The 20232-nt window shown below is 37.8% G+C and overlaps 1 protein-coding gene across 1 annotated transcript in view; it reads right to left on the bottom strand.

The window, feature by feature from the left end:
- The window catches only part of LOC149534906 (putative metal-nicotianamine transporter YSL6), a 238663-nt gene that overhangs the window by 125316 nt on the left and 93115 nt on the right, over positions 1-20232 (bottom strand). The window contains exon 3 of the mRNA XM_089807875.1: positions 15755-15852. Within this exon, the coding sequence (XP_089664001.1) occupies positions 15755-15852 (98 nt within the window). The remainder of the gene's footprint in view (positions 1-15754; positions 15853-20232) is intronic.

Below are 20232 nucleotides of genomic sequence, written 5' to 3'. Positions count from 1 at the left end.
AGGATTTTCCCCCATAAACTCTGCTTAGCTCATGGGAAGAGGAGGGTTGGAGGCGTGCAAATCAACGGCCTCAGACTGCAGAGAAATTTCAACGGAAAGGCTTGTTTGTGTATTGTTTCTCATTGTTAGAGGAGACGTTTCAGCGAAAGATTGTTGGAGTTTTGTTTCTCATTTGCGGAGGAGAGATTATTCGAGTTTGTGTAGAAGATGAGTGTGAGGGGTTTTCTTACCAAAAAAAAAAAAACTACGACAAATTCAAGTTGTTCAGAATGAGTAGCAGATGATGCCAAAGGGAAGGGGAGACATCAGTGGTTGCTAGAGAGAGTGTAGAATCGACAGAAAATGGCAAAAAACAATGTGTTCCATGCAGTTTTGTGTGGGCTTCGGAGTGCTAATTTGGTCTTGGCGACGAGGGGCGTTGCCCCTCGACCCCGCCCTGTACTGTGACAGGGAGCACACTTGGGACGCTGCCCCAAGACTCCGCAGGGGCGCTGCCCCTCGATCCTGCCGGGGGCGTTGCCCCCTGGACCCTCAGTCGTTGCGGATATCAATCATGGGAGTCTAACCAGTTGAGAAGAGTTGAAGTTGCTGCAAGCATGGACTGGCTGTGTACCAGAGGCACTAGGAGTAGGTGTTGGCCGGGAGGCTGTCTTGGTGGATGCGTAGAGAGCTCGGGAGGAGCTGATCATCCAATTGGAGGCAGTGCAGCAACACTTGGCTCAGGGTACCGAGGAGTTGAAAACAGAGTAAGCAACACAGGTGGCTATCAAGGTCAGCTTCATTAAGGAGGCAGTGTTGTGTTAGTAGAGGCTACAGGCACGGGACGAAGGTGACAATGATGTGTCAGAAGCAAATTTATCTTGTTGTAATTAGTCTGTTAATGTATTTTGTTTGTTAATTTGTTTCAGATATTTTATTAGTCGTTAGGAGATGACTTTTCTTTTTGGGGGGGATGGTGTCAGCCGACTGGATGGTCCCGGCAATGTTTCTGTAGCCGATGAAATGATTGTCGTCGGTGTTTTGTATTTTGTAGCCGACGGGTAAATAGTTTGTAGCGGACAAAATGTTTGTGGCCGACGGACTGCTTCGGGAAGGTTTGGCGGATAGTATTTATATCCCGTCTGGGATCATTGTAAATCATCTTCGATCTTCTATCATTGATTGTATCAAGCATAATGTATGTCTGGCATATGCGAATATAATTCTGCTATTCTGTTCCATTGTCTCTATGCGTTCATTTATTTTACCTATATAGTAAACACAGTCCACTTCCCTCACCGGTCATTCTCCGCATTATCTTTGTTGTAATTTAAATATGGTTACCGTATGACTCAACTAGAACATTGTACTCATTATGATTGATGATTTATGGAAGTCAATGGTTCCTTCTTGATGGTTGTCAATTCATTTATGGATACAATTTTTTTTCATATAGTAGTTCCTACATCAGTTTCTTAAGGATAGACGTTTGGGATTCTCTAAGAGTCACCTTTTGATGAAACTTCTAGTTGGTGGTTTTTGTATTGATGCAAGAGCATTCTGGGTTGACATGTTATCCTGCTCATTTGTGTTCATTCTACAGTTGTTTCCGAGTTACAGTCATTGCCAAATTGCAGCAATTGCCGAGTGCTAGTAATTTTGCAGTTTAAGCCGAGTTGAAGCTATTGCACGTCATGTTAACACTCGGGTTAGCGTGTTATCCCATCTCACTCTGCAGTGTGTGCCGAGTTCCATAGTGTGTGCTGAGTGTTCCTGTTGATGTCGAGTGTCAGCATTTTAGATGCATTTTTTGTGTTTTGTTTCTTAACGCGAGCCAACTTGCAGGATTAATTCTAATTGCAACATTTATGATAAAATCTTGTCTTGGGATGTGTCCAAACCATTGTTGGATCGACCTTTCTACTTTGTAATGTTCTGTAAGCCATTTTGGCAAGTATAAATAGGGTGTTTAAGCTTAGCGTTAGGCAGTGATTTGGGCGGAGCAATTTTTGGGAGCAGTTGAAGGCAAGTTTTCCTAAGTCTGTGGACAAAGCGCCAAATGTGAGGCTGTTTACAGCAGGATTATGGTGGAGTTGCAAGTTTGAATAAGAGCTAGTGGTTGTGGTTTAAAAACAAGGAGGTTGCTTGGTGATAAGTTGAGATCTTGGAGGTTTCTACTAGATTGTTGTTGTGTTATAGATCTGGGATAGCTGGGATAGGGTTTGAAGTTGGATCTTGAGGGATCTTGCAGAACTGTTATTGTAATTGCTACTGTATTTGGCCGTAACCCAGAAGGCTTTACAGCCGAGTATATTGCATGTAAATAGTTATTATATATAAAGAGATGTGTTTTGTTATCAGATCTTGCATTTCTCTTGCTTTGTTGTTGTGTTTCCGTTGTGTGGTTATTTGCTGGTGGCTAGGACATCTCCTTTGGGGATTCTCCTACCTTGCACTATGTCAGTGGTATCAAAGCGAAGGTTGTTTCATCACCGAAGCTGAGGCAATTTGCACCAGGACTTGGGTTGGATAAGTAGAACTAAGAAGATCTTGATCTGTGGTGGATTTTTTCTTTCTGGAGTCCTAGATCTGTTGGTTGTAAGGTGGCAGATCGTGATTTTGACTTGCAATTGCTGAGGGCTTGCAGATGGATCAATGAATGCGAGGATGGAAGACTGATCTTGTTGAGGCATGATCATAGAGAGTTTGTGTATCGCAAATCCATGTTCCTAGACTTGTGATTTGGTTCCTGATTATTCATGCGAGCTGTTAGGTTGCGATCTTGATGCAGGAGCATCTTGCATGGGAAAATTATTGAAAAAAAAAATTTGGAAAAAAAAAATTGTGGAGAGAGAAAGTGACGAAAATTAGAGGAGAAATAATTAAAAAAATAAAAAAGGGAAAAAAGGAGAAAAGAAAGGAAAAGGGGATTTCTATTTTCGAGGTGCATAGGTGGCATAATAGAAAAAAATAAAAAATAAATGGTTGTCATTCCATTTATCGAGGTGTGGGCAGAATTCTAGAAAGTTATGAATATTGTAGAAGGTTATGGAAGTTGTAGAAGGTTGTAGAGGAATTCTAGAAGGTTGTGGATAAGTCATGCATGGGGTGGTAAGTGCCAATTTAAGCAAGGCATATGAGCATTTCTAATCAAGCTCGAGGAGTAGAAGCTCGAGAAGGAGAAGCTCGAGAAAGAATAGCTTGGGAAGTAGAAGCTATGGAAGGTGAAGCTTGGAAAGGTGAAAGCTTTGGAAGGAAAAAGCTTCAAGGTGTGAAAGAGAAGGAGGAAGTGAAGAGTGAGTTTTCTTGAGTCTGTGGACAGAGCACCGAATGTGAGGCAGTTTACAGCAGGATTGTGATGGAGTTGTGAGTGTGTAGACAGAGCGCCGAATGTGAGGCAATTTACACTTGGATCTTGGATAAAGTTGGAGAAGAGCTAGTGACTGCGGTTTAGAAACAAGGAGGTTGCTTGGTGGCTTGTGAGCGCAAGTTGACATCTTGGAGGTTTCTACCAGAGTGTGGATCTGGACTAGCTTGGGCTTGGATTGGATCTTGAAAGATCTTGCAGAAAGGTTATTGTAATTGCTAAGGATTTTCAAGTTTAATAAAATTTCTTGGGAAGCATTTTATCTCTCTTTGTCTTCATATTGTTACATTCTTGATTATGAGTTGGTAGGGTGGTTGCCCCTTCATCAAATGGTATCAGAGCGGACCTTCATCAGTGGTATCAGAGCAAGAGTTCCTGAGTGTACAAGCAGATCGCCGAAGTGTGAGGCAGTTTGTACTAGGACCTTGGTTGGGTGAAGTTTATTAGAGTGGAAGTTCCTAAGCGTGTAAATAGATCGCCGAAGCTAAGGCAGTTTGCACTAGGACCTTGGGAGGACATGCAGATTGAACGATTGATGCGGAGATGGAAGACTGAACTTGTTGAGGCATGATTGTGGAGAGCTGGTGGATTGCAAATCCGTTGTCCTAGACTTGTGATGTGGTTCCTGATTGTTCGTGCGAGGTGGCAGGTTGCAATCTGACTTGCAAACAATTTGGTTGTCACAAGGAGCGTGGGAAGGATTTGTTGCAGAGGGCTTACGAAGATCTTGCGAGATGGCTCCAAAAGGATTGGACCCTAAGATGATTGCGAAAATCCATGATATAGTGGAGAGGAATTTTTCTAAGATGATTTCTCGGTTGGATGCTAGATTGGCTGATCAAGCTAAGAAGGTCAAGGTAGAAGAGGATGGTCTTGTTGATCAGTTTGTGGAGCCTGATGTAGAACTTGTAAAGCAAATAGAGGTTGTTGCTGAAGATATTCCTAACCTTATTGGGATGGAGGTTGGTTTTCATGGTCAGTTGGTTGAGTCTGACATGGATATTGTGGAGCACTCGGTCGTGAATGATCCGATTGTTGGAGGTGAGTTATGTATTGCAGAGCATCTTGTTGTGAGCAATGAGGTTGCTAGTGTTGAGTGTTTGGCATGTGTTGATGGAGATCTACATGTGCCTGCTGATGTGAAGTTTGTTATTGCTGGTATGGACGCACTAGTTGTTGATGTGAATGGGAGTTTGCTAATGCAACATTATGTTCAGTTTGTTCCTGAGAGTGAGCATACTGATTGGATGGTTGAGATTCTAGTGTTTGATAGAGTAATGCAGATGTGGAAGATTTGTATGGTGGTTTTCTTGTCCCCGTTGAGGTGGAAACCTTTGGTGAAGATGAAGATGGTGGTAGACCTTTCTTTTTTGGTGTCAAAGTATGGGACACACTTTTCTATCTACCGGGGGAGTCTAATGCAGGAGCATCTTGCATGGGAAATTTATTGAAAAAAAAAAAAAAAATTGAAAAAAAAAAATATTGGAGAGAAAAAGTGACGAAAATTAGAGGAGAAATAATTAAAAAAATAAAAAGGGGAAAGAAGGAGAAAAGAAAGGAAAAGGGGATTTCTATTTTCGAGGTGCATAGGTGGCATAATAGAAAAAAATAAAAAATAAATGGTTGTCATTCCATCTATCGAGGTGTGGGTAGAATTCTAGAAAGTTATGAATATTGTAGAAGGTTATGGAAGTTGTAGAAGGTTGTGGAGGAATTCTAGAAGGTTGTGGATAAGTCATGCATGGGGTGGTAAGTGTCTATTTAAGCAAGGCATATGAGCATTTCTAATCAAGCTCGAGAAGGAGAAGCTCGAGAAGGAGTAGCTTGGGAAGTAGAAGCTATGGAAGGTGAAGCTTGGAAAGGTGAAAGCTTTGGAAGGAAAAAGCTTCAAGGTGTGAAATCTGGAAGGTGTGAAGGCTTCAAGGTGTGAAAGAGAAGGAGGAAGTGAAGAGTGAGTTTTCTTGAGTCCGTGGACAGAGTGCCGAATGTGAGGCAGTTTACAACAGGATTGTGATGGATTTGTGAGTGTGTAGACAAAGTGCCGAATGTGAGGCAGTTTACACTTGGATCTTGGATAAAGTTGGAGAAGAGCTAATGACTGCGGTTTAGAAACAAGGAGGTTGCTTGGTGGCTTGCGAGCACAAGTTGACATCTTGGAGGTTTCTACCAGAGTGTGGATCTGGACTAGCTTTGGCTTGGATTGGATCTTGAGAGATCTTGCAGAAAGGTTATTGTAATTGCTAAAGATTTTCAAGTTTAATAAAATTTCTTGGGAAACATTTTATCTCTCTTTGTCTTCATATTGTTGCATTCTTGGTTATGAGTTGGTAGGGTGGTTGCCCCTTCATCAAGTGGTATCAGAGCGGACCTTCATCAGATCTAACTTGCAAACAATTTGCTTTTATCACAAGGAGCGTGGGAAGGATTTGTTGCAGAGGGTTTACGAAGATCTTGGGAGATGGCTCCAAGAGGATTGGACCCTAAGATGATTGCGAATCTCCGTGATGTGGTGGAGAGGAGGTTTTCTGAGATGTCTACTCAATTTGAAGCTAGCTTGGCTGATCAAGTTAAGGACGGGGTAAGGAAGGCATTTTGTGGATGTTTGTGGAGTTGGAGTCTATCGATCTGAAAGAGAGTTGTCTGGCCAATTAAGAGACTTGTTCGTGAGAGATGGCATAGCAAGGTTGTGGTGAAAGAGGTTAGTTTTGTTGATCAATTTGTAGAGTCTGATACAGAACCTGCAAAGCAACTTGAGGTTGTTGCTGAGGATATTCCTAACCTTGTTGATGTTGGGATGGAGATTGGTTTCATGATGAGTTGGTTGAGTTTGACCTGGAGATTGTAGAGCACTTGGTTGTGGATGATCTAGTTATTGTTGGTGATGAGTTGTATGTTGAAAAACATCTTGTTGTGAGCAATGAGATTGTTGGTGTTGTTTGGCATGTGTTGATCGAGATCTACATATCGGTGCTGATATGGAGTTTGTTGCTATTGGTATGGATTCACTAGTTGTTGATTATGGAAAAGAATTTGCTAATGAAACCTTGCATTCAACTTGTTCCTAGGGGTGAGCATGCTGATTGGATGGTTGAGATTTTGGTGTTTGACAGAATGATCCAGATGTGGATGATGTGCAGATTGTTTTTCTTATCCCTATTGGAGTGGAAGCCTTTGGTGAAGATGAAGATGGTTGGTGATCTTTCTTTGGGCATCAAACTGTGGGACACACTTTTCTATTTACCTAGGGAGTCTAATGCAGGAGCATCGTAGGTTGACGTGTTATCCTGCTCATTTGTGTTCATTCTACCAGTTGTTGCCGAGTTACAGTCATTGCCGAGTTGCAACAATTGCCGAGTGCCAATAATTTTGCAATTTAAGCTGAGTTAAAGTTATCCCATGTCATGTTAACACTCGGGTTAGCATGTTATCTCATCTCACTTTGCAGTGTGTTGAGTTCCACAATGTGTGTCGAGTGATCCTTCATGTGCCAAATGTTCCTGTTGATGCTAAGTGTCAACATTTTGGATGCATTTTTTGTGTTTTGTTTCTTAACGCGAGCTGACTTGCAGGATTAATTATGATAATTAGGAGATAATTTCCATAGCAAGTCAGATTGTGGCATTGCTATCACACAGTTAAATCCTGATAGCAACATCACAATTTGACTTGCTGTGGAAATTATCTCCTACTTATCAATTGATGAGCTTAAGGGGCTTTCTAATGAATGGTTCATAAGGCACAACACTTGGTGAAGGTTTTGCAAATGGGGTTGCAAGCTTTGGGTTTAACCATAAAGGAATATGCCATCACTATTGAGGGCTTGCTAATGTTGAGTATCGAGAGATATTTTCTCGTCACCAAAGATTGATCAAGTCTAAAAGATGAGGATGATGAGGTGGCACCTAGTTGTCTTCTGCCAATCAAGAAATTCCAGTTCCACATGTTACAAACACATCATGATAAGTGTACAATTTTCTTATTGGCTCTCCAAAGCTTTGTAATTTTCTTATTGGCCCGCAACATGCTGCCTTCATGTAATTAGTTCATAGGGTGGAAACTCTATGTAGGGTTTGTAGGGATTAATCTTGGCCCTTGATATTGAATCGACAGCTAGGAATAGAAGTAGGTTAGCTAAGGGATAGACTTGTTGAAATCTTTGCCATAATGCTATCCAAGTGATTGATGATTCACTATTGGTTTTTATGGTGGATTACTTAATGTTGCTTTGCTGTGTTGCATAGTTTCTTCGGTACCTCACTTGGAGTAGATTTCATTACATGTTGTTTTGAACTAGTTTTGTTGAATGAAAGAAATTGTGGAGGTTTACTTGATTAACTCAACTTAAACTAGGCCACTAGCCTCTTGCTAATTGGAAGTGTATCGTGTGTGGTTAGCTAGTGAAAGTACTTGACTTCAATTGATATTGAATCTTTAGTTTTCATCCAGTAATTGAATTGAAGAGGGGATATTGATTTGAAAACCTTTGAGTATACCCCAAGAAGCTTACAGTAGGTGGGTGGAGTTGCAGACAAGATTGCACTTAGTAAAGTCCAAGTTCATCTACGCTTCCTTCCATTCGTAGTTAGGAGTAGAAGTAGAAGTTAAGTTTAAAGTTCAAGTTGAAATTTCAGGAGTTGGATATTAAAACCCATATTTTCGTCATACATTGTAAATGTTATCATTTTAAATTACACCCGTATCAAATTGAAAACTCGATAATTCAAGGTGACATGGAACCACTCCTATGTTGTGGGTAACTTAAAAGTAGGAGTGGATCTCCGGATAACTACTGAATTCTCAAGAAAATAGAGAAAGAAACTGGTAACTAAAACTTATTGTTTAAAACTGTACTAACTAAATGATACCAATTTAGACGGAAATGAATACTTGTAAATGATCTTTAGCTCATATGCAGAGAAAAATAAATAGCTGTTAAAACCATCCATGAATAAATATTCCATCAGCCACTTAAAAGACACAATCACCGAGAAGGAAAACATAGGCTTTCACAAAAGGTACTTGCATATTTGACCAACACAATTAACAACTTGCACCAATAATCACTTACAGAAAGATATAGAACTATGAGACAAAAGCCATGAAGAAAGGTTTACTCAAACACTTCACACTCACTTTATCAATCACATAATGTATATTGAATTGTAATAAAAAGTAGGCTATACAAAACTCTGCAAAAAGAACAAGAGCTGGAATGTATTCAAGTTCTGTTAAGAACTGAGTTACAAAATATAAGAAATAAGACAAAGGATCCAAAAGTCACTAAGTCTCAAAATCCACTAATCAGAAGTAAGGAAAAAAGTGAGTAAAACTCGCTAAGTACAACTTTCAACCACCCAAGGTCAAATCTGGAAATACAGCCTCCAAAATAGGACCTAGTAACTCCAACCATTAAGCTCATTCACACTCAAAGCTCAAGAAAGTCATAACTGACCCTAAAAACACTCTAAATGATCATGAATACCCTCGAACTGCTCTGGAAAAGTCAAAAACGACTCCCAACTATATTCTCTCCAACCCATAAATACATTCCAAATGTCTGCAATTGTTCTATAAGCCTGGTCAAAACATAAATAAAAGTTTATCTTCTTCTTCCCTAAAGACATGTCACACTTTGACCTTAAAGTCATCATGTCAGGGGTATTTGCACTTTTAAATAATATAACTATTTAACGGCCTATAGTAATACAATTAAAATATTTTATTTTACATTATACATTATAACCATGCAAATACAAAAATTGAACTAGGATGAACTGAGTGTTAAAACAATAACACTTAAGACACAACCCACAACATATACATGAAAATTGGAATAAAAATCCCACTAAAAATCAAGCGGATTTGAAAGAGCTTTAAACAATAACCTAAAGGGGTATATATTTCTTTCACAACCTTAGATGCTATTCAGTTTTTCTTAAAACTTCTGGACAGCTCTCAGTTTGAGAGGGTGAAAACCCCCACCGGCATGGGATTCAAGAACAAATGAAAATGATGCACTTATGGTCGCTTATGAACTCAAACAGCTACAAATGCTTGATATTAGTTGTCATTTTTTTCACGACAGTCAGTGGGTGAACAAGAACTTCAGTTTTCTCCTTCTCTGTTGCTATTTTGGGTAATTCATCTATTCGTTTTGCTTAAAAAGAAATTTGTTGAATGAGTTATCTGAACCCTTGTTTCTCCTTTTCTTCTTGAAGATGCTGATATGAAAGAACAACTTGCAAAAGGTTGATAATTCTCTTGTATCATGAAGCATTTTACTTTTAACAGTTTCCATTGACTTTATTATTGGGGGCCGATGTCTGTGATTTCTAATCTTTTATGCTACTGACCTTGGCTTGTTGAGAGCCATCATTTCAAAGTTGTAAGTCTAGGTTAGCAAAACCACAATTCAAAAATGGCATTACTCTAAGCTTATTTCATATCTTTCTGGTTGAACCTATTGACAGAGGCTTTGAAAAGGACCATCGAAAAAGATACCTGACCTGGGTCTCACATATTAAAAATTTCTCTCCAAAATTCTTACCAGACCTTGTTGTTTTTGCATACTAGGTCACAGTCTTTATCATTTCAGATGATTCTACATGGTCATGTACCTGTAGTTTTCACACTTCGCTGAAGAGAGCATTTGTGCTCATTCCAGACTAGTTCATGATGAGAACCCTTCATATTCTACAGGCTGGAGCCCTCTCTTGCAGATTTACAAGGAAAACTTGTGGACTTCTTTTTTGAGTGAAACAAATTCCATTGTGATTCTTTTTGTATGACCCAACTGAATTTTTGACAGGCCTCTTGTAGATGATCTTTTATCAAAAACCCCGACCTAGGTTTAGTTAAATGTGCAATTTCTTTCAATAATTTACCTGTCTGGTTAAGACTAAGGTTGCAGCCTGTGATTAGAACTCAATTGGCAAAAGAAAATGCGAACTCCTTGCCTTAGCTTGTCTGCTGCTTGATTTGAGCTCATGTTGCATTACTTGCAACAGCATCTCCAGATCATTCGGTTAAAAACCCTAGATCATTTTCCTCTACAGATTTTCTTTTTTTGTCATCAGTTTGATCTTTGTGTAACATTTCCATTTCTTGTTTTTACCTTAGCAATATATTATTGTCACTTCTTCTCTGACATGTTTTATTTTCTTTCCATGTTGATGATCCCACTCTGTGATTTTTGCTCCTTGTTGTAGCTTTATGTTTGATCTAAGGAATGTAAGTGCATGTGCATACACAAATTTGTTTCATAACCATACCGATAGATTTAATTCACTTTATTGGTATGAATTAGATACATCTAAACATTAGTTGTATTTGCTTCTATCTTTCATGTACTTAAAGAATATATTATTCTTTCTTTCACGCTCTATTACAAAGATATTTATGAACACTCAAATGCAATCTATTGTTTAACTTCTTTATCAAATAAAAATATTTCCCCTTCTGTTAAATCATTTGAATATTAGCTGAAACTGTCATTTGTTAAAAGATATGTACCATGTTGTTCTTTCCTTCGCTTCTGAAAGTTTGAAAGAAAGCTTTTCCTTACAGATTTTGAACAACAGACACCAAATGTCCTAACTCTCTAATTTCTTTTGATTGTGAATTACACTTTGCACATCAATATACTGGTAGGTTCAAAATGTGTGCTCTGTAGTTGTACTATTTTATTTTATACTTGCATTATGTTGAGTACATACTCATCATTGTTAATGTGTTCTCAAGATGCATTTTTACTTTAAGTTGTAGGCTATTAATAACATTTAGAGGCCTAATGCTACATTTCCACTTCTGAAAATCTTTTGGAGATTTGATGAATTGTCATGTCCCCAATTTCTGCCCTTCCTTAGTGACAACATTTCTAGCAGGATTGGTCTATTATCTGGTTCCCATAGGCCAGCAAAGCGTAGAGGGAACCAACCCAGGGACTTTGAGAGTCATGCATGAGCTTCCCAAGTAGTTTGGAGCAGTAGACAACAGTTTCCTACAATTTAGGAGGGATTCTTAATTTGTAGGGATTGACTAGGAGTGGTCTAGGAGGCATTTGGAGACCTCGACGAACGTTTTGGAGACTTAGAGTGCATCTCTTATTTTTTAAGAGGAACTCCCAGTTCAGTGACAGTTCTCTCAGAGGTGCACACAGCAGGGGAGTCATTGGGACTCAATTTTGGTTGATTAGGGCTGTCTCCTACTTTTTAGGAGCATCCCTAGATTTTAGGGATGGACTACCAGTTGACACATCTTGTCCGGCATCAGTCACAGATAGGTGACAAGGTCAGATTCATGTTTACCATTTGGGAAATATTTTAATATATTTAAATATTTCCTAAGTTGGCGATTAAATAAATTAAAATAAGGTTAATAATATAACCATTTTGGAGTAATAAGGGGATTTTGGCTTCAATTGATCAGGTACACCTATGTGTTATAGCTCATCGGAAAGGTCTCGAATTATTATACATGATTTTTAATATCTATAGACTTTTTGGTGCCTTTAGCTATGGAATTTTAATAAAGTAATGTTTTTCCTATAGCGTGGACGACTTTAATTGGCAAAATGTTATTTTATTATATTTTATTTAAAGGGCAAAGTGTAATTTCCCTTTAGGGTTCAATTTACAGTTGGAAGGGGATATATGGAGATGGAGACCTAATTTCTTATTATCTTTTGCATATTGACAAACTTGTTTTTGTGAATTGGCTTTGAGAGAGCAATTCTTCATCTGGGATGCAAACCCCAGGTTCTGGATTGGCTGGGACGTAGCCCTCAGCAGTTATTGGCATTGGATTCTTCAAACAGTGTGCGTTGCTATCAGGGATAGAGTACGCCATTCTTTATTGTGGATTCAGGTTGCAAATTTATGGTTTCAGCGTTGCAGATTGATTCTTTCAGCTGGGACGTGATTCCTTGCAGTCTTAGGGCCGCCATTTGCAGCAGTTTGGCATCATTGTTAGATGTAAGCTCCTTGGAACTGCATTGGATTTATTATTTGGCTTTATAAATCAGAAATCTGCCTGGTACGATTTATATCAATTCTAATTTGGCTCTATGCTCTTATTTATTTTCAATCTCCTCTCATGTTTATTGTTTATTATTCATTACTATTGTGAAAACTATAAAAAAAACACAAAACAAAAACAAAACCTTCTGCAACTTCTGTCTATTCTCAAAGACCATCAATGAAATCACAGGAAAATAGAGTTTATTAATTTAAAAACTACAGCAAATCAGCAAGGGCATCCATCAGGGATCTTTCATGAATAGATTGCTTAGAGATGCATAAATCTTTGTAGTGATAATACTGCTCCTATTGCATTCACTCTGTGATGACCATGTTTGTTACCCTTTGGTTTTGTCACCTTTCCTTTGTCATATCACTGCTGCTCCTTCTGAAAGTGTTTCATACTTACTCATCTGTCCACAGGTGTCTTCTTTAAGTGATTATAGAACTTTCCTTGCATTAGCTCTAGTCCTCCTCATTTGCGCGTTGTTACTTGTATCCATTACGATCGTAAAAGTTGAAAGTTATCATTGCATTGAATTTTCTGATTCTTTTCATAACATGAATGTTGATTATATTACCGCCGCTCCATATCCGCCCTTGCTGAAATCCACCTTGAAACCCTCTACATTTAGTCACCGATACCTATTTCTAAAACCCTTACTTGATGTCTCAACCAATCTTTAACGTTTCAACATAAAATGTTATCCCTTAAATAGCCGGTTAACTTGTTTCTTCATAATTCACATCATGTACAATAAAAGGTTTTGTGCGATAGAGTTGCATGTCCCTTTAATATTGTTCCTCATTTAATGACAGGCTCGTCTATTATTGGTACGCTGGGCTCAAACCCTTGTGGGAGCCATAATTCACGTCCACGTGTCAATAATAGTCCAAGTTGCTGCACAGGAAACAAACTAGTTAGAAAATAAAACAGGGTTTGGGGATTTCGGCAAATACGGATGCATGTGTGGAGTATAATGGTGAGACAGGTTGGTCATTGCTTAGATCCATTGGATCTGACTCCACTTTTGTTTTCATATCCAGGACCTGGTACAGGAGCACAGGATAGTTAGAAAATAAAACGGGATTTGGGGATTTGGGAATATGGATGCACATGTGGAGTATGATGGTGAGACAGGTAGGTCATGCTTAGATCCATTGGATCTAACTCCACTTTTGTTTTCATTTTTGAGGATCTAGTACGGGAGCACAGGATAGCGGAAATGTGGGATAGCGGGATCATCAACAGCACAACAACCAGCATCACAGCCAGTCACTCAGGCAATGACTGGCCCTTATGAACCTCCATGCCTTTCCTTTATCTCCACATACGTATTCATGTTGCTAAATCAAGCCTTTATTTATTTTCTTTAGCTAGATTCACAGCTTGTGTGAAGTAGTAATAAATACTTTGATGAATAAGATTTTATATTTTCAGAAAAGACTCAAATGATGTATCAGTCAGTTCTATGTTTGTTTTTATTTTCTTCATAAAATGTAATCTTTGTATGCATGAATGGATCAAAGTAATTATTATAAGGCATATAACATGGACTTTTAGATTTGTAAATCACTTCTTAGCAAGCAAGGGCTCTACCTGATTGAGCTTGTAGGTGAAAAATAGGTAACAGTAAAGTCAAATCTATAGAAGTCAGTTGATATCAATTGAATGAACAAAGTGTAAATCCCTTAAGTGAATAACAACAAATCACATTATTTCACTAAGCGATTATCCACGATAGAAGGAATCTTAAAGTCATTTCATGATCTTACTTTGCAAGCCTAGGATGAGAGGTGCCCTTATTCAACAGAGGATTGAGTATTTAGTGTTTCACCTCAAAACATTGAGTGTTTGACTATGTATATTGTAGTGGAACAAAACTCACATCAGCATTATGTTATCAGAACATTATTATAAAACAATTGTTATTAATAATTTCTTAACAGCCAAGTATGAATGAGGGAATTACTTTATTAATTCATTTTGGTATTTCTTCCTTTGACTATTTTACGGGAGTCATTCTCAATCAGATGCAGCCCACAAAACTTCTCTTTCCTAATAATTAGGTTACTACATAATATAGTTTGCAGATTTAAAGAGACATCATATATGGACTTTGCATAAAGAATATCAATAAAGTTTGTTGCCCCCATTTGCAGAACATAAGAATTTGCAGTTTCTTTTATCAACTTTCGCTTTTAGTAAGGAGCAAAATACTGAAAGAAATTTAACTCAAAATTCCTGTGTTTAGTTGATTAAACCCTGCTTTAGTCTGTCATGGCCCTGTGGAGTATAAGAGGAGACAAAATGCCATCTTGTTGACCTGCACTATGAAAATGGGTTTATACTAAACCTGCCACAGCCTTTGGGTGTTGATCTGACATTATGATGTTGTCATTTACTGGGTTGATTGCAATTCGGAATACACCCTTTATTAGAAGCAGTTGCCAGCCAATATACAGCTGGTTATTAGCTTACTAATCAGTCATTTGTATTATTTCTTTGCAGTTGTATTATTTATTCACAGCATTAGCATTTAAAATAGTTTGGCAACAGTAACTTCCATCAGGATATTTAATGCAGTCATTATTAACAGTTTGTATTGAACAACTTATTTAGTCCTCTGTAATGGTCTGCTTGTATTCATGTTCACTATGCCGCTGCTAGTTCCTATGTTCAAAGTTTTGACATCAGCTAGGTTTGTTGCTACCCTCCACTCCATTAGATTTCTACAGTTCCGTATTTTTTTCTGAAGTTCTCTGGAGTAGATATTCAGTGTTTGGGATACAAGTTGCAGCTTGATTAATCCGTAATCCTACTCAGCCATATCTGCACTTATTCCAAGGACATTACAACTAGAGATGCAACACTTAGGGCAACAAAAAATAATGCTCCTTATGAAAGATGTCACTTCAATTATATCTCCAATATGAGATCTAAACACGTGCAATAGTATTCATATATCGTCCTCTTGCCTAAGCACCATAATATATAACACTCATTTACCTACAACTGCAGCTTCTCCAAACATTTGAGACTAATAGTTTTATTTTAACATTTCCCAATATAACTAAGGGATGTGTGCCAAATGTCAACATCTCAATCAACCTATATATATTATAATATTAATAAATATCACAACCTTAGGTACCTAACAAGATGGAGTGAAGAGAACAATTCCTTCCATGATAAATCAAAGCGATAGATTATCTTCAGTTTTACCCATTTTTAGTGCATTGAACAGTCCCATACATGACATAAGGTCCAGACTATGTGCATTCAATCAGAAAAATTATTGATGATTTATTTAGTGATAGATGCTTCATGCAAACATATGCAACAGTGCATCTTTTACAAAAAATATAACTTATGACACTAACAGGTTACCTTGCTGTCTCAGCACCTTGAGGAGTGTGGAAACTATTTATCAGCAAAGCCGTTGCAGTGCCACTAGGATATGTGAGTTTGTAATCTATGACCATTACCTGCATCAGAAAGAATGCAGCTTAAATAAATACAAAGCATAACTCCTACTTATTTCTATATTGGGTGAATCAAAAGAGCATGATCAATCAGCACTCTTATGTCACATCTACTTGATTTGTTTAGTATATTGCATAACTACGTCAGCAAATCAAAACAAATAGGAAAAAAATGTGTAGGAGATAGATTTTAGAAGTGTATAAATGGTATCTTTAGTATCAGGAAAACTAAGATATTTGGGGTAACCAAAACTAAAGGCATCGTTCCATCCCCTCTGGTCTATTTCTTCTTTATAACTGCAATCGTAAAATGTTTATAGATCAAATAAGGAACAGTAATCAGTATAGCCAGAATATAATGAGATGTGAGCTGTAATACACAGCTAATTACTAATGAACCTGTCAAAGTCAAACCAGTTACTCCTTTCTACATATATTTTCCAATTGCACTAAAAAGCGTATACAAATTAAAGAAAGGTATTCAAGGATCCATTGAAGTGGCTTGTTTTCTTCCTTCACCTGCATGCAATCTATGACAAAAAACTGAGGCATCCTCCATACCTCCAATCTATCAATACTCTGTGGCTTTTCTTTACAATGTTTTCACAGAATTGATTTAGACAATATCTTAATGCTAAACTCTTACAATGTTTTAAGAGAAATGAGACAAGCTCACTTGAGATTACCTTGAAAACAAGCATTGCTATAAACCATCTATGTTCCACTAATTTTGGGGGACAGGGACAGCAGGGGACAGCACAATGTGTTTCTGGTATGGGGGTACTTTTGGGCAATTTTTTAAGGGGATGGCTGTTAAAAAAAAGGGGAACTTTAAAAAATATAAATAAATTTCAAATATGCATATCATAACATTGATAAAGCATTCATCAAAGACGTGTACAAGCTAGATACATTTAGAAGGATTTGAGGAAAATGATAAATAACTGTAAAAAAAATCATTGTCAATGTGCATACATATTCGAATTATAACAAAAATGTCCAAAGGCTTCAAATTTCGACCAAAAAATGACAAACTGTAAGCAATAAACATAGAACTTGTAGTGTCTCTACCATTTGATTTTTGTAAGTCATCCTGATACATGCAACCTTGATGATCTTGCTTTGTGAGTGATCATGATTGGATCCCATGAGTGGTCTACACCCTTGGTATGATTGGATTTATGTTATTGTATCTGCTGGATTGATTATGCTTATACCTGATTGATGTGTTTATGATGAGTCAGATGGTTTCACTGAGGTTTGTGCATGTGGTTTCCTAGATTGATATGGTATCACTATGTTGTTCAATGATTACCCTGAGATGTGTGCAGTGATTGCACTGTGTATTATTGTCCTATTACACTTGACTAGGTTCCTACAACTGTGTTTAGTCATTTGTTTGACCATGTTGATTTATATGTCTATGGTGTCTTTTATGTTGTTGAGTAATTGTTATTACATCTATCATGTCCCCAAATTTGAATGTAATAATTTAATTTAATTAGTTAATTAACTAGTCCCAGAATTTAAATAATATAATAAAATGACCTTTAATTAGTTGCTTTAATTAATATGGGCCCAAGTTATTATTTGTATTTGTGGTTCCGATTGATTTAATACATCTCGGACCTATTTTTATTTTGGTTTCCATTGGTAAGTTTTGTCATTGGCTATCTTTGTACACCATCAAAAAGGTTTTCCCCGGCAAGTATTTAAGCACGGCTTGTATGTAGTTGTAGGTATGCATTCTGATTATTTATTTTGTACTGCGAATTCCCATTGAGATTCTCTGTTGTTTGCGATTTCAGAAATGAAAGATCTTCGCTACTTGGCTTATTCGGTTTTGGTGGGATTCAATCCTCACCCTATTCCGTTGCATGTAATACTTTGCTCGGATATGGCAAATCAAAGCACCATCTTATTGCAAATATTAATTGAAGGATATTTGTGTTCAATCTTCATTCTTGTTTGGTTTATTGATGAATTCGACTATAAATTTATGGTTGCATAACTTAGCATTCCTCCTCTATCCGTACACCATGCATCCCCCACATCATGAAGTGCATCTTCCGTATTGCAACTGTATGACTTGGACAACTCCGTAGTTGTACTATTGTTATCATACAGTACGGCTTATCTTCTCCCCACACCGTACGGCTATTTCTTCTCCATCCCGAACGACCATAGTGACATTCCACTGTACGGCCACCACACTACCGTATGACCTTCAAAGAACACTGTACCACCCTCAGGCCTACACCGTACAGCCACACACTCTACCGTACGACCATCAAGATAATACCATACTACCTAAAGCACTGGCCACCTGAAGCACCAGCCACTCGAAGCACTTACCCGAAGCACTTACCCAAGCACTGACTTGAAGCACTGACCTGAAGCACTAACAGAAGCACTAACCCGAAGCACTGACCTGAAGCACTGGCCACCCAAAGCACTAAGGGAGAACTACCTGAAGCACTAGCCACCCGAAGCACTAAAGGAGAATTACCTAAAGCACTGGCCACCTGAAGCACTGACCTGAAGCACTAAGGGAGAACTACCTGAAGCACTGACTTGAAGCACTGGCCACCCAAAGCACTAAGGGATACTACTTGGAGCACACAACCAAACTACCTGAAGCACATGACAAGACTACCTAAAGCATACTCCAAGACTTCATAAGGAGACTCTAGAATGGAATATTACAACTTCCATCATTAAATGCTTAAATTAATTAGAAAATAATTTATCCATATTGGATTCATTGACTTATTGTGCTACGAATAATTACCTTGTCTCTTCAGTAATGTATGCAAAATGGCTTGTTTAATGATTACTTAAGTGAAATTAATTATATGCCTTAATTACGAAATTACATGTAATTGTTGCTTTGGCTATTGTACATAGTGCATCTACACTTGATTGTGTTCATTTACTGTGCAGGACTTATATCCCCTGCAGTGGCACATGGAGTTAGTGATCAGACCTTTCATGTTAAGCCAATATTGTCCCTGTATGGGCAATGTGTCTTTATTGTGTTATTTTAAACCTCCGGTAATTGGTAAATCCGGATTCATAATGCATTATGTGATTAGACTCATGAGCGTGTCTGTGCATCTAGGATTCTGCAATTGTCGCGGAAAAGATCAAATTAAATGTTATTCTAATGGCTTAGAAGGATTTTATTTATTTCATTTAATCTTTATTTTATTGCCGATTAATTTGCCGTAGTTGAATTCCAATTTAATTAGAATTACCTGATTTAATCTAGAATGGGAGATTAAGTGGTTAAAGTCATTTTTTATATTTTTGTACTAAATTGGAATTGCCTGATTTAATCTGGAATGGGAGATTAAGTGGTTAAAGTCTTTTTTTATATTTTTATACTATAAGTTATTTGGAAAAGGGCTCATAATATAGTGCTAAAAATTTTTAAAGTTCATTATGCCCTTGTGATATATAGGGCTTTGGAGATAAATTGCTCAAACCCTCTATGTGAGCTTTTCTTGTTTCGTTCACTAGGAGAGATTGACTTAGTGGATCGACACAAGAGTGGTCTCGTTGGATTCGTAATGGGGAAATCTCCATTTGTCGAACATTTCATCAAGTTTGGCGGTCAACTCTTTTTACAATTGCATTTCCCCTTTTTGCCCTCTTAGCAGCAAGGTAGGGCTTTCTTGTTTCTTTGTTTTCGCTCCATTTAAGCTTCAATTTTCAATTTTTATTTGGTTGGAGGTTGAGAACTAGTATTCCCCTCCGTTTTCATATGTTTATTTGGCCCAATTGGGCATGTGTGAGCCGTTATGAGGCATTTTGACTTTGTAATTAGAAGTCTTGAGCCATTATGATGGTCATTTTTGCATACAAGCTTGGAACTCAATTTTTATTTGATTTTTGGGAGTTAGGCAACCATTTGGATAATGGATTTTAATTTTGTCAATTTTTGACAACCTTTATTTTTGAGCGATTTTTGCATTGCCTTATTTTGCGTGCTGCCCAATTTTCTCAAGCATTTCTTGGTGCTTGGTTTGGTCGTGAATTTGGAATATATGTTAGGTTTCCAACTCAACCATGGTTTTACTTTACTGTCATTAGGATTCGTGTCGAAGTCATACTCTCAGATATAGGTTGGTTGAATGAGTTTATTATTACTTATATCATTTGTTGCATTTCTCATATCCAACCATTGCATTGGTATTGTGTGATTACACTCGTGAAATTGGTTGTGCCTACAGACGAGCATGTACGCATGCATATGACATGATCTTTCGAGACCTTAACTCTCGAATATAGGTCAGTTAAGGGATTGTTCATTTGGGGGATGGGTTGGGAGCTTGAATTGGCTTTGGACACTCATTGTGTGATGAGCATGGGTATGTAGGG

This window comes from Cupressus sempervirens, chromosome 10 (genome assembly GCF_028749045.1).
Source record: "Cupressus sempervirens isolate cs-2001-9-10 chromosome 10, ASM2874904v1, whole genome shotgun sequence".
Taxonomy (NCBI): Eukaryota; Viridiplantae; Streptophyta; class Pinopsida; order Cupressales; family Cupressaceae; genus Cupressus; species Cupressus sempervirens.
This window is presented reverse-complemented; position numbering and strand designations above follow the sequence as displayed.